Source organism: Mya arenaria, chromosome 7 (genome assembly GCF_026914265.1).
Source record: "Mya arenaria isolate MELC-2E11 chromosome 7, ASM2691426v1".
NCBI lineage: Eukaryota > Metazoa > Mollusca > Bivalvia > Myida > Myidae > Mya > Mya arenaria.
This window is the reverse complement of record NC_069128.1, coordinates 5,431,788-5,457,718: the sequence shown is the minus strand read 5'-3', so window position 1 is coordinate 5,457,718 and position 25,931 is coordinate 5,431,788. Positions and strand designations below refer to the sequence as shown.

Genomic DNA, 25,931 nt, shown 5'->3' with positions numbered 1-25,931 from the left:
GCTAAGTGTGATCAATCAGTTTCTTGTCAGTTACGGATTTCTAAAAGTAAATAAGATTATTCCAGTGAGCACTTGTCGTCTCTCTCAGACTGTCAGGATCCGGATAAGGGTACCAATCCGAGACTGTTAGGATCCGGCTAAGGGTATCAAACCGAGACTGTCAGGATCCGGCTAAGGGTATCAAACCGTGACTGTCAGGATCCGGCTAAGGGTATCAAACCGAGACTGTTAGGATGCGGCTAAGGGTATCAAACCGAGACTGTCAGGATCCGGCTAAGGGTATCAAACCGAGACTGTTAGGATGCGGCTAAGGGTATCAAACCGTGACTGTCAGGATCCGGCTAAGGGTATCAAACCGAAACTGTTAGGATGCGGCTAAGGGGATCAAACCGAGACTGTCAGGCTCCGGCTAAGGGTATCAAACCGAGACTGTCAGGACCCGGTGAAGGGTGTCAACCTGACACTGTCAGGATCCGGTGAGGGTAATCATACTGAGACTGTCAGGATTTGGTGAAGGGTATCATACTGAGACAGTCAATATCCGGCTAAGGGTATAAACCTGAGTCAGTCAGGATCCGGTGAAGCGTATAAACTAGACACTGTCAGGATCCGGTGAAGGGTTTCATACTGAGACTGTCAGGATCCGGCTAAGGGTATAAACCTGAGACAGTCAGGATCCGGTGAAAGGTATCAACCTGAGACTATCAGGATCCGGTGAAGAGTATGAACCTGAGACTGTCAGGATCCGGTGAAGGGTATGAACATGAGACTGTCATGATCCGGCTAAGGGTATAAACCTGAGACAGCCAGGATCCGGTGAAGGCTATGAACCTGAAAATGTCAGGATCCGGTGAAGAGTATGAACCTGAGACAGTCAGGATCCGGTGAAAGGTATCAACCTGAGACAGTCAGGATCCGGTGAAGGGTATGAACATGAGACTATCAGGATCCGGTGAAGGGTATGAACATGAGAATATCAGGATCCGGTGAAGGGTATGAACATGAGAATATCAGGATCCGGTGAAGGGTATGAACATGAGAATATCAGGATCCGGTGAAGGGTATGAACATGGGACTATCATGATCCGGTGAAGGGTATGAACATGAGACTATCATGATCCGGTGAAGGGTATGAACATGGGACTATCATGATCCGGTGAAGGGTATGAACATGAGACTATCATGATCCGGTGAAGGGTATGAACATGAGACTATCATGATCCGGTGAAGGGTATGAACATGAGACTGTCAGGATCCGGTGAAGGGTATGAACATGAAACTGTCAGGATCCGGTGAAGGGTATGAACATGAGACTATCATGATCCGGTGAAGGGTATGAACATGAGACTTTCAGGATCCGGTGAAGGGTATGAACATGAGACTGTCAGGATCCGGTGAAGGGTATGAACATGAGACTGTCAGGATCCGGTGAAGGGTATGAACATGAGACTGTCAGGATCCGGTGAAGGGTATGAACATGAGACTGTCAGGATCCGGTGAAGGGTATGAACATGAGACTATCAGGATCCGGTGAAGGGTATGAACATGAGACTATCAGGATCCGGTGAAGGGTATGAACATGAGACTGTCAGGATCCGGTGGAGGGTATGAACATGAGACTATCATGATCCGGTGAAAGGTATCAACCTGAGACTATCATGATCCGGTGAAGGGTATGAACATGAGACAGTCAGGATCCGGTGAAGGGTATGAACGTGAGACAGTCAGGATCCGGTGAAGGGTATGAACATGAGAATATCAGAATCCGGTGAAGGGTTTGTCAGATAACTAGCAAATAGTTGTGTTCACACGTTTAATAAATATCAAAAGCAAAGCGTGAGCAGTAAAACCGAATACATTCAAAGTGACATTAAACAAAGAGGCATTTAAACCTTTTTGAGTGACATTGCAAAAATCTTCCTTTTGAACCTAACAACATTCAAAGTGACATTAAACAAAGAGGCATTTAAACCTTTTTGAGTGACATTGCAAAAATCTTCCTTTTGAACCTAACAACATTCAAAGTGACATTAAACAAAGAGGCATTTAAACCTTTTTGAGTGACATTGCAAATATCTTCCTTTTGAACCTAACAACATTCAAAGTGACATAACACAAAGATGCACTTAAAACCTTAAAGCCTTCAAAGTGACATTATTTAATGAGCCAGTTACAACTTTTCAACACCCAAAGTGGCATTAATTATGTGGCATTTAGAACTTTTAAAACATTTAAAGTGACATTAAATGCAGATGTCATTAAAACTTCGTTGCTTTGATCCATGGAAGTGTAGAAAGATACCCGACTATAGTACTAGGTGCTCGGATGTATGTGCATTCGTCAATTTTATGGAAATCAAGAAGACTAAGAATTCAATTTCAAAATCGATTTTAATGGAAACGAAAAGCAATTAATTAACAATAACTTTCAGAAACCATACACGCAATAATGTGACATAAAACATTTTCATCTTAGTTTAATTTTATGACATGAATTTAATAATAATAATAATACAAAAATAATAATATGTACACTTCACGCTAGATAAAGGAACATTACCATTCAAATTACAACATGATAATAATAATGTGTACACTTCACGCTAGTTAAAGAAACATTACCATTCAAATTACAACATGATAATAATAATATGTACACTTCACGCTAGTTAAAGAACATTACCATTCAAATTACAACATGATAATAATAATATGTACACTTCACGCTAGTTAAAGAACATTACCATTCAAATTACAACATGATAATAATAATGTGTACACTTCACGCTAGTTAAAGAAACATTACCATTCAAATTACAACATGATAGTAATAATATGTACACTCACGCTAGTTAAAGAACATTACCATTCAAATTACAACATGATAATAATAATGTGTACACTTCACGCTAGTTAAAGGAACATTACCATTCAAATTACAACATGATAATAATAATATGTACACTTCACGCTAGTTAAAGAACATTACCATTCAAATTACAACATAATAATAATAATATGTACACTTCATGCTAGTTAAAGAAACATTACCATTCAAATTACAACATGATAATAATAATATGTACTCTTCACGCTAGTTAAAGGAACATTACCACACAAATTACAACATGATAATAATAATATATTCACTTCATGCTAGATAAAGGAACATTACCATTCAAATTACAACATGATAATAATAATATGTACACTTCACGCTAGTTAAAGGAACATTGCAATTCAAATTACAACATGATAATAATAATGTGTACACTTCACGCTAGTAAAAAGTTACATTACCATTCAAATTACAACATGATAATAATAATGTGTACACTTCACGCTAGTTAAAGGAACATTACCATTCAAATTACAACATGATAATAATAATATGTACACTTCACGCTAGTTAAAGAACATTACCATTCAAATTACAACATAATAATAATAATATGTACACTTCATGCTAGTTAAAGAAACATTACCATTCAAATTACAACATGATAATAATAATATGTACTCTTCACGCTAGTTAAAGGAACATTACCACACAAATTACAACATGATAATAATAATATATACACTTCATGCTAGATAAAGGAACATTACCATTCAAATTACAACATGATAATAATAATATGTACACTTCACGCTAGTTAAAGGAACATTGCAATTCAAATTACAACATGATAATAATAATGTGTACACTTCACGCTAGTAAAAAGTTACATTACCATTCAAATAACAACATGACAATAACATGTTGTACAATTCACGCTAGTTAAAGGAACATTACCATACAAATTACAACATGATAATAATAATAATATGTACACTTCACGCTAGTTAAAGAAACATTACCATACAAATTACAACATGATAATAATAATATGTACACTTCACGTTCATTAGAGGGATATCTTGAAACAAAATTGTATCCAGTGAATATACAATGACATTTGTTTTCACAAGTAAACTTTATTATATTTGTTCAATAGAACACATCAAAGGCGCTTTAAATTAATAAATTGTAAAAAAGTGTTAATATAAGAAATATAACACCCCATCGGGCCATATGGCATTTTAAGGACCGGGTAGTCAGCCCCCGAAAGTGAATGGACATCGGCTAACGCCTCGTTCCATATACACCTTCGGGGGCTGACTGGCCGGTCCTTATAATGCCATATGGCCCTCGGTGGTGTCCAATATTTCTTAAATAATAAGTGACGTCATCATTATGGAATATCTTCACTCTAACTTCCATTCTTTAAATAAACTGCCTTTCGGCAAGGACATTTTTTCGATGTATGCAACCGCTTGCGAATCATCGAGTTTCAATATATATGTATATTTAAAAGTGTTTATCTTGTTATTGTTATTAATGAGCCATCAGGCCACAAAACAATTTAAATCAACATGTCAGGAAGTGTTTATCTTGTTATTGTTATTAATGGGCCACCAGGCCACAAAATAATTTAAATCAACATGTAAGAAAGTGTTACATTTGTAATTTATTAAATGTTTTATGCATTGTTGTCATAAGCGTTTTAATTTTGACGTTAAAAATATATTTTGGAAGCTATTGTTACGTAATATGATAAACTGTGTTCGGTTGCGGTCGAGTCGGTCAATTAACTTAATAGGTGAGCAATAATCACTTTTTTTAAATAAGAAGTATTTCTTAACAGTTCTTGACAGAAATAATGAACTATTGGTGTTAATATAAGTGATGAATTGCGTGAAAAGATGTCATGTTCGGTCTCCACATACTTTAATCAGCCGAACTGCGTTTATACCCCGATAATGACATTAATCCCGCAATTCATTCCTTAAAAAGACTCATATTATACTTTTGATATCAAATAGTGTAATAAATATCCAAAGCGAATGACGAAACGTAATAAATTTATATCGTTAAAAATGGCTGTGTTTTTGGCGCTGTAAACTGGCAAATAAGTATTAATTCTGTAACTTGAATCTCACTTCCTGGTCATACAATACGATATTTTATAAAATTACTTTACTATTTCGTATTGAATAAAGCGAGATTGTCTATATCCTAAAAACATTCTGCCGATGAACTGTGATAAATGATAACTAAAACAAGTCTACCAAAATAATAATAAAAACGATGCAAATTTTCTCCACCTCGAGATATTGGGCAAAATAATTCAAATAATTTATCCGCGTGTTGCCTTTTGCTGTCTATGAAAGAGTTATGTAAATGATTTGAACTATCACTAACTTCACAAAACACGAACATGTTTGAGTTAGAAATCAAATTGCACATTTCATAGCTTTAGGAAAAGGCCGGAATGTTTACCTTAAATGCTTAAAATAGTTGATTGTGTTTAAACATAGCATCAAGTTCATAATTCCACAACACTGTTTAAATGAACTAACCATAATTAAATGCATTAAATGCTGCGGTTAAATCTTAATTACTCAATCGTAGCATCATAGTCGACGTCTTCAACCATGTGTACTGTTGGAAGGAATAGTAATCAAAGCTGCGAAAGCTGCCAATATTGTACTGTCCATTCAGGTAACTGTTCGCGCAGTTATTGTACCACCAGCCTGCTCCATAGTATCGGGCACAGTTAATAGACACGCTGTCCACGTCTCTATCGTATGTTGAAAACGGCTGGTGGTTGATAGCCATGCGATAACCGATGTCGGAGAGAAGATAGGAACCGGACACTGTAAGTATACCGGGTTACCCCAACTGATATCAGTATCATATAAATAATAGAAAGAGGTTTGAGTGTTAATTAAAAATATGGTGATTATATAAACAACTAAATGTATTATATTTCAAGTAGATCTTTAGAAGTCTATAAAATTGCGCTATAAACGTTCAACTGTATTCAAAAATATTACATCATTATGATGGTGAGATAATAGATGCGTGTATGAAACCAAATAAAGGACACATCATTATTATAATCGTTTCCAGAAGTATTTGATTTAACTGTCTACCGCGTCCCCCTAGCTACTTTAATGATTAACATACTTCCTGCTGAGTTGATCCTCCTATCAACGTTGAGGATGTATTGGTCTGGTGGAGAAATATAAAACCCCGAGTACTCGTCGAATCCAGTAGTTCCGTTTGGTAAACTCACGTCAATACGTAAGGTCATGTTAGCCCGGCTTGTAATGGAGTGAAGAAGATCCAGACCTGTGAAAAATATATATTTAAGTTACAGTAATTATATTAAGTTTTGTACACATTAATGATATTGAGGTATGTGCACACTAAGTAATTGAGGTATATAAAAACTAATGATATTGAGGTATGTACACACTAATGATATTGAGGTATGTACATACTAATGATATTGAGGTATGTACACAATAAGTTTATGAATTATGTACACGCTTATGATATTGAGGTATGTACACACAAAGTTTAGGAGGTATGTACACGCTAATAATATTGGGGTATGTACACACAAAGTTAATGAGGTATGAACACGCTTATGATATTGAGGTATGTACACACAAAGTTTATGAGGTATTTACACCCTATGTTTATGAGGTATGTACACACTTATGAAATTGAGTCATGTACACACTAATTATTTTGTGGAATGTATACACTAATGCTATTGAGGTATGTACAAACTAATGATATTGAGGTAGTTACACACTAATGATATTGAGGTATGTACGCAATAATTATATTAAGATATGTACACAATTATGATATTGAGGTAAATTAACACTAATGATATTGAGGTATGTACAAACTAATGATATCGAGGTAGTTACACACTAATGATATTGAGGTATGTACGCAATAATTATATTAAGATATGTACACAATTATGATATTGAGGTAAATTAACACTAATGATATTGAGGTATTTACACATTAATGGTAATAAAGGTATACCACGCTAATGATAATGAGGGATGTACACACTAATGTTATTGAGTCATGCACCGACTAACGGTATTGAGGTATGAAAATACTTATGATATTTAGGTAATTACACTCTAATGATACTGAGGTAAATTAACTCTTATGATATTGAGGTATGCACACACTTATAATAAAGAGTTATGTACACTCTAATGATATTGCGGTATACACCCATGTCCTGGCGTTATAGAACAATCATACGAGCGTTACTATATTTAGTGTCATAAATTGCAGGTTGTGGAGACCACTATGCGACTTCTACAGCTATTATACAGTTTGGCCGGTGCGTGCTCGCCACAACCGGCAAGTAAATAAACGCACGTGTTTTGCACGTCATTTTCGTTTTTATTGATTCGTTGTCGCAAGGAATAAGAGCCATAGCATGGATTACATGTTTTCTCAAACGTTATTACGCGACCCCCCCTCCCCCCGTTCCCGACCCCATCCACTAGATAGGCTAGTTATAATGTAAGGAAATGTTACGTTTGTGACATTATGGAATGTAGAACAGAACATATTGACACTTAATGGTAACAAATAGTGTATTTTCAGTTCTAGAAGGTTTTTAAGTAAGGTATTGCCTTTCAGATTGGTTGCTAATGCTATTTGTCGAAATGAGCTGTGTCTCTGAATGAGACAAATTTGCTCGGAATGAGCTCTGTCTCTGAATGAGACAAATTTGCTCGGAATGAGCTCTGGCTCTGAATGAGACGGTTTTGCTCAGAATGAGCTGTGTATCTGAATGAGAGGGTTTTGCTCGGAATGAGCTCTGGCTCTGAATGAGACGGTTTTGCTCAGAATGAGCTCTGGCTCTGAATGAGACGGTTTTGCTCAGAATGAGCTCTTGCTCTGAATGAGACGGTTTTGCTCGGAATGAGCTCTGGCTCTGAATGAGACGGTTTTGCTCAGAATGAGCTCTTGCTCTGAATGAGACAAATTTGCTCGGAATGAGCTCTGGCTCTGAATGAGACGGTTTTGCTCGGAATGAGCTGTATCTGTGAATGAGACGGTTTTGCTCGGAATGAGCTGTATCTGTGAATGAGACGGTTTTGCTCGGAATGTGCTGCGTCTCTGAATGAGACGGTTTTCCTCAGAATGAGCTCTGGCTCTGAATGAGACGGTTTCGCTCGGCATGAGCTGTATCTGTGAATGGGCAGTTAACATCGGAATGAGCTGTGTCTCTGAATGAGGCTGTTTTTCTCAGAATAAGCTGGATCTCTGAATGAGACGGTTTTGCTCGGTATGCGCTCTGGCTCTGAATGAGACGGTTTTGCTCGGAATGAGCTGTATCTGTGAATGAGACGGTTTTGCTCGGAATGAGCTGTGTCTCTGAATGAGATTGTTTTGCTCAGAATGAGCTCTGGCTCTGAATGAGACGGTTTTGCTCAGAATGAGCTGTGTCTCTGAATGAGATGGTTTTGCTCAGAATGAGCTCTGGCTCTGAATGAGACGGTTTAGCTCGGAATGAGCTGTATCTGTGAATAGGCGGTTAACCTCGGAATGAGCTGTGTCTCTGAATGAGACGGTTTTTCTCAGAATAAGCTGTATCTCTGAATGAGACATTTTCGTTCGGAATGAGCTTGGTCTCTGAATGAGACGGTTTTTCTAAGAATGAGCTGAATTTCAGAATGAGATATTTTTATTCGAAATGAGATGTTTCTCTGAATGAGACGGTTTTTCTCAAAATGAGCTGTGTCTTTAAATATCTGAGACGGTCTGGCTCGGGTTCTTCTTGGAATGATCGGGGATTGAAAATAAGACAGTTATGCTCGGAATGAGCGGGGTGGGATCTCTGAATGAGACGGTTTTATTCTGAATGAGTGATAATTTAGATGAGATTATTGTTTCTGTTTCTGTTATTATGGATTTAATGGTCGTTTGAGATCTGATTCTAAAAACATTTATACCTGTTAAGGTGTTAAATGCAAGAAGCCAGTTTCTATTAATTGTGTGCAGTTGAAATATTATATTCACTGATTTTACCTTTTTGTCAATCGATAAATATTCTTGCCCTGTAAATACCACTCCTATACACTCGTGGTTTTATAGTTTATGAGGTTAATAAATACTTAACTTATGTTTAGTTGAATTTATTCAAAGAAAACGTAAATGTATTTATTTCGGTTCATAACCAAGCGTCTAGTATATCCGATTATTGCAATACATGGTAATTGTCAGTGGGTTTACATCACTAAGGGGCTCGTATAAAAGCAGCTTGTTTACGTCATTCGAGGTTGTATATCGGGTAATTATACTGAAGAAAACTTTTTTGAAATACCATCACACCCATTATGGATTTATATAAGCCGCTTTGATGTTATAGAATATGCACATTATTGCATGACTCTCGTTAAAACAAATGAGGAAGGCAAAATTATGCATCAATGTGGGTGTTCTCTATTATACTTGTAAGGACCACTTCAAAGTGCATTCGACCACTGAAATAATGTAACATGTCGCTAAATTTCAAACGAATTGTATATAGCAAGTGTCTCAATGATTTTGTTAGTTTGGTTTCAGTTGAAGCAAACATATCATCGCCTAACAGACAGAAAATATCGTGTTCCGTGCCACTTGCTGTTTGGTTTTGAATGAATGACGTGGCCGATGTCAGAAATAACGCTGAAAATGACAGACATTGCAAAACAGAAGGGACATCACATTGCAATTATTTCGGACTTCGTTTGGGCATTTCAACCATTCAAGCGATTTGCTGTGCTTAACATTCATAATTCAATAATATACATGGAAATACAGGGCACAAGTGCATTCTTTGATCATACTCGATGCTTGGATGCGATCGTTATAGTTCTATAGAGCGTTCTACAATTAACTGGGCTGATTTTCTGTTCTCTAGTTTTTACTTTGGCCTAGCGTATGATGTTAAGTAGTATTGCTTTAAAGCGTCATGTTGTATTTGTAAACGGTTTGAATGAAATATTACATACCTTATTTATTCATCTTTGAAATGAAATATCTTATACAAATATGTTGTGCTTTACAATTTGAAAGTGCATCTTTAAATTTTCATTTACTGTTTTTACTTGCCATTTCAATAGTCGTTTGATACATGCAATATTCACTTATAATGATCTAATATTATGTGGTATAGATAAACGCTGCCAATTACAAGCAAAATTATATACATAGATATAATATATTAAATATTTTATTGAGTGTATGTTGTTTGAATAAATAAATACTTGCTCTCCCGATATAGGTATATCCTGTCCTGTCATTGTTCTATGTTTTATGAGGTTAATGCAACAATAATTCATATTTGTCTGAACATATTTAAATAAAACATAACTCATTCTATTAATTACACAACTATAACCAATTACCTTCAAACAAGTTAATCTACAAAGGCTTCACGAAGTGTGCCGCAAATGTGATCATGAAACCTGTGTGTATAATATGGATAACTTAGTCCACACATTCCATAAGACCACAAATAGCGAATGTTTTCCTTTTTTTGCTGAATAACTGATTTATAATCTGTGAACGACGTCATATACTACATCACATATTTACTTCTGATTTTGATCGACTGAAAACAGAAATATATGTAAAATGCAGATTTACACAGTATTGGGAAACAATTTTGTTACGTGACATACAAATAGTAACCTACAGACCGGAATTAGGGCAAATAGCACAAATCAGGAAAGTTATTTGCATCAATCCTACATGAAAAACCTAGTCTACCGACTGCACCATTGCATATGCTTTCATAACATGTTCGTATTGTATTTCAGTTCATTTTACATTTCGAGAACATTTTACATTTTGAGAACATTCAAAATTTTTTTACTAACACAGCATGCAAACGTACACACTTTTGACCGATTTGTTATGAAAACGTCCGAAATACAGTAAACATTCTTCGTTTTGATAGGATTCTTTATAAAAATAAAATTTAATTATCCTAATATGCTTTTAATTGCGGGAATTTTAAATAAAACGTCAAAACATGTGGTAATGTAGAAATGTCAACGTGCACGAACGTGAAATGTCATCGAACACGTTCCTCACGCTTTATTGCGTAATGCTTAGTTTGACACAATGATATTTACACTTTACCGTGTTGTATCGTCTGACATATACTATTACATTATTTGAACTATTTTGTAAACGGCATAGACTCTGTGAAGACTTTGACGTATCATGAAAACCCATGTGTTGCCTTTCCTCGAGAGCTACAGTATGTTTCTGAATACTAATCAATTCTGCTGCCTGCCTAAGCAAAAGCCAGAGGCGTCTGGTGTGTGTGCGTTCCTTGTCATCAACCTAGTATACTAGGTCCCGCTTCATGAGTAAGGCACTGGATTCCACGAGCACTGGTTCAGAGGCATCAGCACAAACACTATCGCCCTCTTCACGAACTGCTCTCATTCAGACTTCTCAGACTAAACTTTATTGTTTTTAAAGCAAAACAACGAAAATTAATATTATAGCACTGGTTGGGTGGGCATCAGCGATTTACAGAACTTTAACATTGCCATTAAACTAAGAATTTTTCACGCATTCAAATGAAACATGTTATTCAAATTGCCAGGGACACTACGTCAATATCAAGCAAAAACACACGCATTACTTTTAGAAACGTTTAGTCATGTCCCTTATTCTGACCTCAACAAGCAAACAGCGTTTTTGTTTGATCTAGGTTACACATTGTTTATTCTGCAGGCGTTGGCAACAGCCAGGAGCGACAGTATATATTTCATTATCCTGCCATTATAGTGACCTGCAATTCTTGTTTATCATTTAACTCAATGTTGACCGAAATCCTGAATTGAGTATTTGGAGCACCACGACAATTTCCCTTCCAAAACAACCTCGGATGTATATGAACGTTTTACAATGTTAAAATTATTTACTTTTATTCACGCTGCAAGTAGATCGCGTTGTAATTTCAATTTAGCACTTTAACATAAAGATTTTACTCTTAGGAATCTTAATTGTTTATGCAATACCCCACTGATCTCGAAATCAATTTTAACCTAGTTAAGAATACACGTTAAAACACTACAAAAATAATAATATCATTTTACAAACTACTTTAACTAATGCACTTCGTCGTATGATGGAGATTGCCGAGGTGTTACGATTGTCATCTGGACTGGGCACTGAAGTTTAAGGACCGGTTTAACATTCTGTACTCAAAAAAATGTTGCATTGAGTCGTTCCATTCCTATAGATTCAGAAGTTCTGAAGGTAATATACAACCCCACATAAATATTGACCAAATTTAAAGCTATCTATATAGTACATTTTTATATAGCAATTTGAATGACAGAAAATCTCACAGCTAGAAAAAATACACATTCCTGTTAAGTATTAGTAAATGATTGCTGTCCACAAATTTGTGATGATCGCCTTTGAGCCCTCCAGTCCTCGGGCAAATAAGGACATTTTCGGTAGTTCAACGTATACTTTCAAGCTGCGGTCAAACACTTATACCTAATCCAAAGTGAGTCACTTATTTTCTTTTCTGTCGAATGTACACCTCCAGCAACGTAAAAACAGTACATACCACACTCTGTGGTTAATCAATACACATGTTTGAATATGAACTCACAACTTTGGTATATTCGCACAAAACCATTAAGCTCTAAATCTACAAGTTGCCACATTTCCTCCACACTACAAAGACAAAACAAGCAACGTAAAACTGAACTTACTATATCGGTATTTTCGCACATTTCCACTCAAGATAACATGTAATTAGTTACTTCAACTCTCATCTCAAATTAAATGTTTGAAAGTAATCACCTTTTAACTTCCGTCAAACTGCTAGATGCCTAAGAAAGAGTGAATACATTTATGTTGTCTTGTTTGTTATGCAGATGTGTAGCTTATTTAAAGCGAGCACCAGCACTAAATTCGCCTTTGTGTATGGAGAAGGTTCCGTTATCGACAAGATCTTACTTACCAATCCACAATTCACCATCCAGTGAGCCAAAACCCTGCTCGTACGCCACAAAGCTCCTATCGAAATCAACAGACCCGTCAAATCGTCTTTGAAACACCTACAGATAGAAGTTAGAAGGCAATGTTTAAAATCACCTTAATTAAAGTTGATTTATATATTAGAATTTCCGGCCTGAAACAGTATAATTATTCGCTAGGTATGGGCTTTAAACAATATCATTCATTATCGTTTATATTTTAAACATCTTTAAAACATCAGTCTATTATTAAAGGGTAGAGGGCAATAAATAACATAAGCCTTTTCTGTTTATGTCTCTAATACCTTTAACATCAGTACTCATTAATAGTTATGGGTTGAAAACCTTAAACAACATCGTAAATAACTATTTATGTGTCGAAAATCTTAAACAACATTAATATTTAATATGCTTGGGTTCAATACTTAAACAAGGCATAAGTATGTACATGCGTTGGTCAAGTGCCATATACAAGAGCAATTTTTATGTATTTGTTTAATACATAAACAGCAATAATCCTTACTATGTACAGGTCAAATAACTTATCAGATTATCGCAACATTAATATAAACACCATCATACTAACCGTCCACCCACCACCATCGGTATCCATATCGCAGTAAACCTCCACTTCCTTGTGCGTATTCCAGGGCGTGATTTTGTACACACCCGAACCACGTGGCAAGCCTCGTTTTAACACATCGCTGCAGTCATCTTGTTAGTATAAGATGCCAAAAGTGTCTTTATTAAAATGTGTACTGCGATAATGCCACAAATAAGAATACAAGTCCGAGTCTTGGCACGTATAATTAAAAGCACATGTTTTGCATTATTTAAACACGAACACAAATTTCGACTATATTGCTTGAAGAACTTTGAAATCGTTGAAGTTTACATTGAGATGAAATACAATGATTTTATCAAAAAAGTCTTACATGGAACGATACACTGCTGCAAGTTGCATGGTTGTGTTTCAACGTCAGGTCCCGGGCACGGTTTTCCGCCATGAGATGGACTTGGATCGGAGCAAGATCGGTTTCTGGTCTCCACGCCGTCACCACAGGGCAAAGAACAGGTGCTCCATGTCGACCATATATCCCATTGGCCATCCACTGTAGGGTATAGAATAATGTTACATTTTACAAGGAAATGTTCCTGCCATTGTTTGGACGGCTGGTGGATCATGCTCGGCAGGTCCTCTATGTTGTAAGTAGAACCCATCATCATCAACAGAAAGAATCTAAGTTATAGGTCTTGAAACACTATCATTCAATAGCGTCACCTAGTGTATCATTATATTTTGATGTTGACATGTGTCCTTTTTATTTGAATGTAGGTATTTGTATATGTAAGTGCGTGTGTTCGTGCATGCGTATGTATATTTGGGATAGTATTCAAAAATGGTTGTTTCGTATTCAATCTACAATTTCTTCCGTCGATATTTAAACATTGACCCTTCTATAACTTTATTTGAAAGCAATTACTTTTCCCGGAGTCGTACTGCGAAGTTCACGAAGGGTCTGAGTTATCTGTATAAACACATCATACATTACATTGATTTTATTGACTTTTTTCATTTCAAACACAGAGTAATTTCATTATACTATTTTTAAACTAGTCATTCCCTTGCATTCATTACCATATATGCATGGCGTAATAGTGTTCGTCAGAGAATACATCTAAAGTAATTTGGAATTCAAAGGACAGATTACGAATCAGGTAATACAAATACTTTAATAAGTATGTATAAACCACGACAGAATGTTCGTTATACATATGTTGTTTCCTTTTTTTATAACATAGATACTTAGTGCGCATCTACTTCCAAAATACTAAGCCAAAATATAGGATCTTGGTTTATCGATTTCAAATGCTATTTAAAGAAATGTATTAATTTTGTTTAAGAAATACGCATGAAGAAATGGAATACTTAGTTAGTCAGTTTGATGGTTTCACATTTTTGCTTGCTTAAATATACAACGTATTCGACCGCACACTCATCGTATCAACCGACTAGCATAATATTGCTTATTTACTCAAAATTGTAACATATCCACTGTTTCTTAATATTGGGACACATTTTATTTCTTTTCGATTTTTTATGGCAAAGAATTGTATATTTTAAATCTACCTGACAAATGAAATGGTATGACACTATGTTATAGTTTGTCCTACTAGACAGAACTATAAAACTGAAATATGTAATACAAAGTATGAAAGTACTTAAACCGACTGCACCTGTTAAAGTGGAATTGATTATGTTTTCAGCTGTATGTTGATGTATGGTAACTCTCAAAATACAGAGAACATCCTCGAACATGAGTAAACAATTTGCACACATGAGATATTGGATATTTAAGTCATGGTATGTCGTTCAGTAACACGGGGGACGGGCTTTGAATTTGCAGTAACGACCTCGTCCAGTAGCACAGGTAACTAGAGGCAGACCCTAAATCCGGGGCGGACCTTAACTGTAACGGTAACGATCTCGTCTAGGAACACAGATGACTCGAGGCGGACCTTAACTGCAACGGTAACGATCTCGTCCAGTAACACAGATGACTCGAGGCGGACCTTAACTGTAACGGTAACGATCTCGTCCAGGAACACAGAAGACTCGAGGCGGACCTTAACTGTAACGGTAACGATCTCGTCCAGGAACACAGATGTCACGAGGCGGACCTTAACTGTAACGGTAACGATCTCGTCCAGGAACACATATGTCACGGGGCGGACCTTAACTGTAACGGTAACGATCTCGTCCAGGAACACAGATGTCACGGGGCGGACCTTAACTGTAACGGTAACGATCTCGTCCTGGAACACAAATGACTCGAGGCGGACCTTAACTGTAACGGTAACGATCTCGTCCAGTAACACAGATGACCCGGGGCGGACCTTAACTGTTATAATAACGATCTCATCAAGGAACACAGATGACTCGAGGCGGACCTTAACTGTAACGGTAATGATCCTATCCAGTTACACAGTCGAACCGACACGGACCATAACTGTAACATTTACGATCTCATTTGGTGTTACGGGGTCGGTTCTTATCGGTGTTTTTTCCTCTTTATTTTATTTATGAGAGAACCAATGTCTGTATGCGTAAACTTCATTTCATATTCCTGTAGACCATATTGCTTTAGCATAACTATCTGTAGCCTATTGCTATATTCAGTAACATATGAAATCATGAAAATCAGTAAAGCCTACCTGGACATTCGACTGACGTCAGGCATGTCTGATTTTCAGTTATATTTCCTTGGCATGTAGCGGTGATCGAAGCTGGAGCATGGCATGTTCTGTCTCTCGTCGTTGTTCCATTGTTACATGTTCGGGAACATCGGGACCATGGTGACCATTCACTCAAATCTTAGAACGAAAAACATATATCAAGTTATATCAAGTCGTTATAACTTCTTACTGTTTTTAATTAGTTTAATTGAATACGTTTAGAATAAATACTTGTAGTTTATTGCGATTATATTTCTTATAAAGCTGGCTTAAAATTTCGTGTCCATTAAAAATATTAGTTACATGTTAAAACTACTATTGATATATTATACATTGCCTTTTTACCTTCTTTCTTACTCTCACAAATAACAGACACACATATCAAGTGTTTTGTAATATGCTGTATCATAGTAGTTACTGTTGAGAGAATAGAAATCTCAAGAAGTCAACGCAATGTACTCACATGGACAAAACTCGTGAATGACGCATTCCTCTGTTTCTGTATCATCACCAGTACAAATGCCATCAGTAAAAAGTGGAGGTACATTACATGACCTGTGTCTACTTTTCCTGCCCCTGTCACATGACTGAGAACAGTCGGACCATGCAGACCAGTCACTCCAGGAAATGTGAACTAGATAGAGAAATGATACAATATTAAAAGCAGGTCCAGTGACTATTTCTTCCGCCCTGTCAAAAAGGCCATCCCGACCAGTCACTCCAGAAACTTTTATCTATAAAGGGAAATATAACAATAGCATACATATATTATAAATTATAAATTGATAAATGTGCATATATAAACTCGTGTGAATTGAAATGGTTAGCAAAAGCTGTTTTTGCAGATGCTATTGTAACTCAATTACACGGCTCAGACATGATGACTTAAACAACTATTTTTAAAACTGCGCCAATATGATTTCGACACCATTTACAAACATTTTGTCATCTTCTACGACGGGTCGTTGTCAAAAACATCTCGTGTCGTTGTCAATTTCATATTGTGTCGTTGTCAGAAATATATTGTGTCGTTATAAGTTATATAATGTGTCGTTGCCAGTTATATACTGTCAGTAATATGACGTAGCGTTGTCAGTTATATACTGTCAGTAATATGACGTAGCGTTGTCAGTTATATACTGTCAGTAATATGACGTAGCGTTGTCAGTTATATACTGTCAGTAATATGACGTAGCGTTGTCAGTTATATACTGTCAGTAATATGACGTTGCGTTGTCAGTTATATACTGTCAGTAATATGACGTAGCGTTGTCAGTTATATACTGTCAGTAATATGACGTAGCGTTGTCAGTTATATACTGTCAGTAATATGACGTAGCGTTGTCAGTTATATGCTGTCAGTAATATGACGTAGCGTTGTCAGTTATATGCTGTCAGTAATATGACGTAGCGTTCTCAGTTATATGCTGTCAGTAATATGACGTAGCGTTGTCAGTTATATGCTGTCAGTAATATGACGTAGCTTTGTCAGTTATATACTGTCAGATATATGACGTAGCGTTGTCGGTTATATACTGTCAGATATATGACGTAGCGTTGTCAGTTATATACTGTCAGTAATATGACGTAGCGTTGTCAGTTATATACTGTCAGTAATATGACTTAGCGTTGTCAGTTATATGCTGTCAGTAATATGACTTAGCGTTGTCAGTTATATGCTGTCAGTAATATGACGTAGCGTTGTCAGTTATATACTGTCAGTAATATGACGTAGCGTTGTCAGTTATATACTGTCAGTAATATGACGTAGCGTTGTCAGTTATATACTGTCAGATATATGATGTAGCGTTGTCAGTTATATAGTGTCAGATATATGACGTAGCGTTGTCAGTTATATACTGTCAGTAATATGACGTAGCGTTGTCAGTTCTGTGGCGTGTCGTTAGTTACTTATATCTCGTGTAATTGTGATGCATATGACGTTTCGTTATCACTTATATCACGTCTCGTTGTCAGGTATATCACATGCCATTGTGATGTGATGTATATGACGTTTCGTTATCAGTTATATCTCGTGTCATTGTGATGTAAATCACGTTTCTTTATCAGTTATATCTCGTGTCATTGTGATGTGTATCACGCTTCGTTATCAGTTATATCTCGTGTCAATGTGATGTATATGACGTTTCGTTATCAGTTATACCTCGTGTCAATGTGATGTATATGACGTTTCGTTATCACTTATATCTCGTGTCATTGTGATGTATATGACGTTTCGTTATCACTTATATCTCGTGTCATTGTGATGTATATCACGTTTCGTTATCACTTATATCACGTGTCATTGTGATGTATATGACGTTTCGTTATCACTTATATCACGTGTCGTTGTCAGTTATATCACTTGTCATTGTCAGTTATATCAGTTGTCGTTGTCGCTTATATCACGTGTCGTTGTCAGGTATATCACTTGTCGTTGTCAGTTATATCACATGTCGTTATCAGTTATATGGCATGTCGTTATCAATTATATCACTTGTCATAGTCAGTTATATCACGTGTCGTTGTCAGGTATATCATATGTCGTTGTCAGGTATATCACTTGTCGTTGTCAGTTATATCACATGTCGTTATCTGTCATATCGCATGTCGTTATCAATTATATCACGCTTCGTTGTCAGTTATATCACGTGTCGTTGTCAGGTATATCAAATGTCGTTGTCAGTTATATCACATGTCGTTGTCAGTTATATCATGTATCGTTGTGATATAATTAATGTGTCATTGTCAGTTCAATTGCATATCGATGTCAAATTTATAAAGTGTCGTTGTCAGTAAGATATTGTGCCATTGTCAGTTATGTAATGTGTCGTTGTCAATTCAATTGCGTATCGATGTCAAATATATAAAATCGCGTTGTCAGTAAGATATTGTGCCATTGTTAGTTATATTTCGTTTCGTTGTTAGTTAAATGACATGTCGTTATCAGTTATATGACGTGTCGTTGTCTGTAATATAACGTGTCGTTGTCATTTAAATGACGTGTCGTTGTCAGTTATATGGCATGTCGTTGTCAGTTATATGGTTTGTCGTTGTCATTTATATGGCGTGTCGTTGTCATTTAAATGACGTGTCGTTGTCAGTTATATGGCATGTCGTTGTCAGTTATATGGCGTGTCGTTGTCAGTTATTTGATGTGCCATTGTCAGGTATTTAACGTGTTGTTGTCAATATTGTGACGTGTCGTTGTCAGTAATATGACGTGTCGTTGTCGGTTATTTCACGTATCGTTGTCAGGTATATGACGTGTTGTTGTCAGGTTTATGACGAATCTTTGTCAGGTATATGACGAATTGTTGTCATGTTTATTACGTGCCGTTGACGGTTAATTCACGTGTCGTTGTCTGTTGTATGAAGTATCGTTTTCAGTTATATCACGTGTCATTGTTAATTATATGGCCTGTCGTTAAAAAACGTGTTATCGTCAGTAATAATATGTATCGTTGTCAGTTAAATGACCTGTCGTTGTCAGAGGGACCGCCGGTTCTCGAACGACCGCCTGTTCGAACAATCGCAGTTTAACTGTATTTCAAAGCAACTAGTATATGTAGTCATTGTCAGAAAAGGTTATTGCTTTAAGCATGCCTGATTTGATATCCTCACGTTTGCTACGAGTTACTTACGCCCCCTGATGGTGACCATTATACCGTCTTCTATTGTAGATCTCTGCTCATCAATGATGCCAACAACTTCATTTGCTCTGCCTATTAGCTCTTCAACCTTCTTTTCTAGCTGAATCGTTTCGTTTTGGACATGTGCCCGTATTGCATAGACGTTCTGAAGTGGATTTGTTTTAAAATGTTCAAGAATATATGTCTTATCTGCGATATATTCAAGGCCATGTGGATGCAAAACAAACATGTTTTATTGTTGTCATGTTTCTCTCTTAATATTTATGTGAGAAACTACATAAACAGTAAAGTGCTTTACCATATATTTTTTACCTAAGAGCTGACAATGCCCAAATATGTAAATGTATCAGAGCGCACTAGCTGCCCACTTTCAACTAATTTATCGCTTACCTTTTCCAAAGAAGCTGATATATTATCTGCGCTGTTTCTTACATGGTCTCTGACAGTTTTGACTAATGTGTCAACAGTTTTGGATGCATTCGACAGAAATACCGAAAATGAGTCTTTGACATCATATTTAACATTGATTATTTCCTTTTTATGTTTTTGAAACGAATGCTTATACATTTGGAGAGAAGTTTTGATATCGTTCAAATCAGATTGTGTATTTATTGTTCCTTTCGTTTGCCCATTCTTTGAATTGTCAGTCCCTCCAGTATCGTTTTCGGAGGTTTTAACTATTGATTCAAGAGTTGACACTCTTTCGGTTAATGCACCAAAGTCTCCTTCAATTGTGTCCAATCTCTGAAACGAGAACAACACCCCTGTAAAATAAAGGCATTAAAATGTACAAATACAATTCATTTCGTGTTTTTTTAACCCGCAAGAGAAACAAAGTCGAATGTGTACGCAGAGAGGAGTTTACAATGTTATATATTATCACTGCCTACCGCCATTACGTAGTACAGAGAAGCAAGCGTCCTCTGTCAGTATCACGTGACAGGTCAGTAAAGTTTCATATTGACCTTAACAGAAGTATAGAATGAATGATACTTTATACTTTACACCATTACGTAGTACAATGAAACTAGCGTCCTCGGACAATATCGAGTGACAGGTATATAAATCGACATAGTGACCTCAACAGAAGTAAAGGATGATACTTTATACCTTTACCATTATGTAGGACTTCCAAAGTAGCGTCCTCTGTCAATATCACGTCACAGCTCAGTAAAACTACATATCGTACGCCATAGTTTAGAACTACAAAACTAGCGTGCTCTGTCAATATCACGTAAAAGGGCAGTAAATCGACATTATGAAATGAACAGAAGTATAGGATGATACTTTATACCTACGCCATTATGTAGTACAGTGAAGCTAGTGTCCTCGGTCAATGTCACGTGACATGTCAGTAACACTACATAACGAGCTCAACAGAGGTAAAGGATGATATTTTATACCTTTGCCATAATGTAGGACTATCATAGTATCGTTCTCGGTAAATATCACATGACAGCTCAGTAAAACTACAGAATTACAGAAGTATAAGATAATATTCCATAACTGTTTGAAACTGTTAATATCACGTGACATGTCAGTAAAACTGCATTATGATCTCGGCTGAAGTATATATATATATATATATATTCACAGTTTTATAGTACCGCCATTCATAACGACTTCCAAGCTAGCGTCCTCAGTCTTACCACTTGAAAGACTATGTAAATATTGATCTCATCAGTAGTACATTTGTATTAAACTGAACAAACATTACCTACCGCCATCTGGTAGTACAGAAAAGCGAGCTGAATAGGTCAGGAAAAATACATATTGACCTCAACAGAAGTATATAGGTGTAAACTATGTACGTACCACTTCAACGTAGGACTGAAAGGCTTTCATCAGTGTCATTTGACGCTCCAATCGACCCAACCTGTCTGCCTCACAGGTTGCCAGCATCAACGACACCACAACAACGCATGGATGTAACCAAATCATTCTGTAAACATTACATTTTTTAAAAACAATATGTTTTAAACAGTAATAGTTTTTAATCTGAACAGTTTCCTTTTTGAATGGTATCCTTGTAGTATGTATATTTATGACTGCATTATAATGTATACAATCAGTTTTGTTCGTTGTATTACTAAATTTGACGATTTCTGAATATGATGTTATTTGTATCCTGTTTACTGTCAAAAGACGAGCATCTTTCTTATTACTTCATCTTTATAAGACGAGTACGTTGAAGATGGTTCGAAAATATTTGTTCAATCCGTATGTGTGTTTATCCTTTCCTACAACAAATGAAACGAGTGATGTCAATAAGACATATTTAAATGTCTTTTTGAACCAGGTTACGTTACGTTGTCATATTTGAATGCATCGTCACATATCCCCGGTACGTCATTACGCTCAGCATCCTTGCGTGACATGCAACATTTCGCTAGAAATTTGATCATTTAAATTGATCATTTATAATAAATGGGGCAGTTATTCTTGGCTGAATGGGAACTCAATCTTTTTATATTTAGTTATAAAAAACCCTTTATGACAATGTTACTCTACCAATTTAGAAAGTATTAAATTATAACCAACTATAATTTCGTTGGAAGAAGAGACAATCTCAGTGACCACAAGGCTCTTGTTTAAGGCACCATATTAATGCCAAACAAACACTCAAACGAGATGCACACAATTTACAAAACAACACAGACTAATTACACATGCATCATAATACAGTTCGTAACTAGAGTTGGGGTCAGCGATACAGGAGCTCACCAGTGTTAAAACAGGTTTAGGCACGTAATGCGCCAAATTTATACAATCATAAATACTAGCTGTAACCTTGCACTTTACAATTATTTGTATGGCACTCATAAACGGTCCCTGAGCCTAAATCAATAACAACTTAGATGTAACTTAAATTTGAGTGGGATATATAATAATTATATTTGTTTCACAAACATTACACACCAAGCAGACTTCTGTTACCTTAGATGACTGTTTAATACGACCCAGGGTTTCACAAACATTACAAACTTAGCGCACTTCTCTGTCACCTGAGTTGACTGTTGAATACGGCCCATTGTTTCACAAACATTACAAACAATGCAGACGTCATTGTTATCTCGGTTAACTGTTGTTAGTGGTGTCTAATTGAATAAATGTATTGCATGAGGGAAATTGTTTTATCGACTTTATATTTTGTAATGCTGGCTCCGTGAATGTGCTAATAGAATTACGATAAGGTTATTCGTGATAACGTTATCAATTTGAGGATGTAAAAACACATGCTTCAAATAAGTATTTAAACAAACAAATCACAAATGATTGTCTTATAGGCCACAACCCAATGCAAACATCACATTCAGTAATTGCTAGTGCAAATGAATAATACATTGTACTACATTGAATATTATTATTTGTTTCATATTCTTGGTTTTCGGAAGCAACACATTTTCATTTGTGCTATACTGGTTTCCTTTGATCTCGAAATGAATGTAGCGCTACTTTATCTAACAATTATATATGGTGACATGTGACATTTTCTATCTTGTTGCGAAATTTAACTGGTCGTTCCCAAGGCTAAGCATGTCATAACCAGGACATAACTAAGTCCAGGGAAACTCGTGGCCTTAGTCTTTTGATCGCGTAATTAAGTCGCTGTCATGACCTCACTCAGTCATGGCCACGATATAACTTAGTATTGGGAACCAGAAAGTTACTTGTGGGAACGGGATAGGATGTCGTTGCAACGAAATAATTAAGTCGTGGCCACGAGATTACAAAGTTGTGGAAACGAGATAGAATGACTTGACTGCGAGATAAAACTAAATCGCACGTGTCACATCTTTGCCACCGTAGCTATTTTATATGTACTAGCATAGAATGTTTATCAACAAAATTAAAGTAACATACCTTATCCAATGAAAATGATAACTACGCAATTATTTTATCCTGTTCTGCACTTTTCGAATGGTTAAGCAAGCAAACATCCGCGTTCTGATAGCTGGGATGCACCAGCACTCTTATATAAGCAGCTATTTCGAGCATCAGCCCACGTTTGTTTATATTGTAAATGCCGCATTTCTTGCACACTGCAGCAGTTTGTAGAATGTTTATCTACAAAACACGTTCAAGGGTGTTGAGTAACAGTTATTCAGTTCTACGCATTTAAACCAGGGACTAGCTGAAATTCAGCAAGAGCTTATCAGCATCGCAAATCTGTATTCATTTAACGGTAAATTCTGACAGGCTTTGGGCTCAGAAACTTGATTATTACAGTAAGATCATCGTCGATATTTTCTTTTCTTTGCTTGGTATTTTCTTTTATTTCTAGGAACACAGTTTTGTGTTTTTAAAATTAAAGTACATATTTTTAGACCTGCATATTATTAGCTCTGAAATTATATTGTTTTTATCTAGGAATCAACCTTCTATCAAGTCATGTAAGACTCACATTAAAACAATTATTTCATATCACTTTTGTCCAGACATTAACGCAATAAGTGGCTGATTCCAAGACAAACTTTTACAAAACAAATGTTTAAACGCTCGTTCGGTGAAAGTTCAGCGTTAAACAGAGACTGTAAAGAGCCAAAGTTTTTGCATTATCTTATTTTAAAATTGAATAAACCTGTTTACTCTAGTCTTCATTTATTTAACCTTATTACGGATTTAAATAGACTGACTTGACCATTGACTTTGATAGCGAAAGTCCTCTGTGTCCACCTTAAAAACTTTATCTTGGAATATATTATTTTCTTAAAATTCAACAAGGACAGTCAGGAAAATCTGACATACGTCCCGTTTTGGGCAAATGCTAATTGATAATAATGTTATATTGAATGAAATGTTATATGCATTCAGAGCACACATATCATAGGCCGCTGTGGCCTAATATCAAACAGCAAGGTATGGCCGGTACGATTTATTGCTACAAAATCCATTTATTTCCGTTGAATGTCAAGTGCTCTTGACCGTGTAGTTAAGAACACAGATTTTATGCGTGACACAAGATTCCATGGTGCGCATCAATTGTGTGAAGCGATTCAATTGTTTACCGAGAAAAGCATCTAATGGAAGGACAGACGAAGTAAATTAAAGAGTTGTGGTGTCTTTGTTATTCTAATTTAATCATAAATGTAGCTAGAATATTCAATTTGATCATTAAAGTCCTAAACTTTATATTAAGAATATGTTGGCATTCTTTTCAAGTCAAGACGGTGATTTAAAATAATAGGCACCCCGGAAAATGTTACCTGCTTATAATAACAAACACCAAATTGACCTCCAAATAAGACATTTATGGGCCAAATTGAAGTTTTTCTATAAATGTGCAGGATTATATTTAGCAATCTCTAAATAAATGTTTACATGATTAAAAAGAATTTTAACTGATTTGATTTAGAAGTTGTATTTATTGGAGATAAATCAAATGAACAAATGGCAAAAATTCAAATCAGCAGATAATATTCGTAATTTAAGGCACATTTGTGAATTGAGATATAACCCCCTCCCCCTGTTGTGCTTCTGTTCGGGGATGGTTTCCTCTCCTTCCGTTATCTAACAGTCATTAGTTTTTTGTCGAAAGAAGATTTTGAGCATGCAACAATGTCTTTTAAACCAGTTCACTCATCCATGTTTTACACTACAACTCTTTCAGATAGATACACATGTATATTAGGAGTCTATTTCACTAAAATATATCTAAACGTTAACATCATGTATTCCAATTTATAAACCGAAGTAATTGTTATTGTATTGCATTGTATTGTATTTTGAGCACGGTCGAGGGCGACATATAAGCGACATATAAGGTATTCCACATTCCGGCGACCGTGAAATAACAACGTCCCGTGCATGTGATGTCTATCCGGCCGTCAGAAATATGGGTGACGTAATAATCGTCGAAATAAGTGTAGTTCCTCTGCTGTCATTTCAGATTTTGTACACTTTTGCATTGTTATGGTTGATACGGCATTTCGAGCAGACAGGTACAGTTCATCACTGGAAGCATACTGTGTTACATGTAGGCTTAGTTGCCAGTATTATAGTATAAACAATTAGTTCATCTGCTGTAGTAGTCAAAACAAAATATAACCAGACTTACCGTGAATAAATATCCCATACTACAATGTTTTCATTTTCTTAGTAGTTATAAGGCTGAAACAATTTGATATTTTTTCGTCGGATTTGCCAAAACCGAAAAACAATCTTA

The 25,931-nt window shown here is 36.1% G+C and overlaps 1 protein-coding gene across 2 annotated transcripts; it reads right to left on the bottom strand.

Moving 5' to 3' along the window:
- Positions 1-1,799: 1,799 nt before the first annotated feature.
- On the bottom strand, positions 1,800-23,766 carry LOC128240520 (fibrinogen alpha chain-like). Of its 2 annotated transcripts, XR_008262176.1 has the most exons (12): positions 23,630-23,766; positions 21,581-21,707; positions 20,156-20,509; positions 19,757-19,910; positions 16,576-16,746; positions 16,092-16,250; positions 13,811-13,987; positions 13,462-13,589; positions 12,860-12,956; positions 6,013-6,177; positions 2,090-5,699; positions 1,800-1,929 (listed from the first exon to the last, which is right to left on the bottom strand). XR_008262176.1 is itself a non-coding variant. In XM_052957179.1 (11 exons), exons 2-11 carry the CDS (start codon positions 21,704-21,706, stop codon positions 5,437-5,439), a joined length of 1,794 nt encoding a protein of 597 aa, XP_052813139.1. In that variant the 5' UTR covers position 21,707; positions 23,630-23,766; the 3' UTR covers positions 1,800-5,436. The 2 variants fall into 2 exon arrangements, 1 of the variants encoding a protein (XP_052813139.1); XM_052957179.1 differs by having other exon boundaries at positions 1,800-5,699.
- Between the last annotated feature and the right edge of the window lie 2,165 nt (positions 23,767-25,931).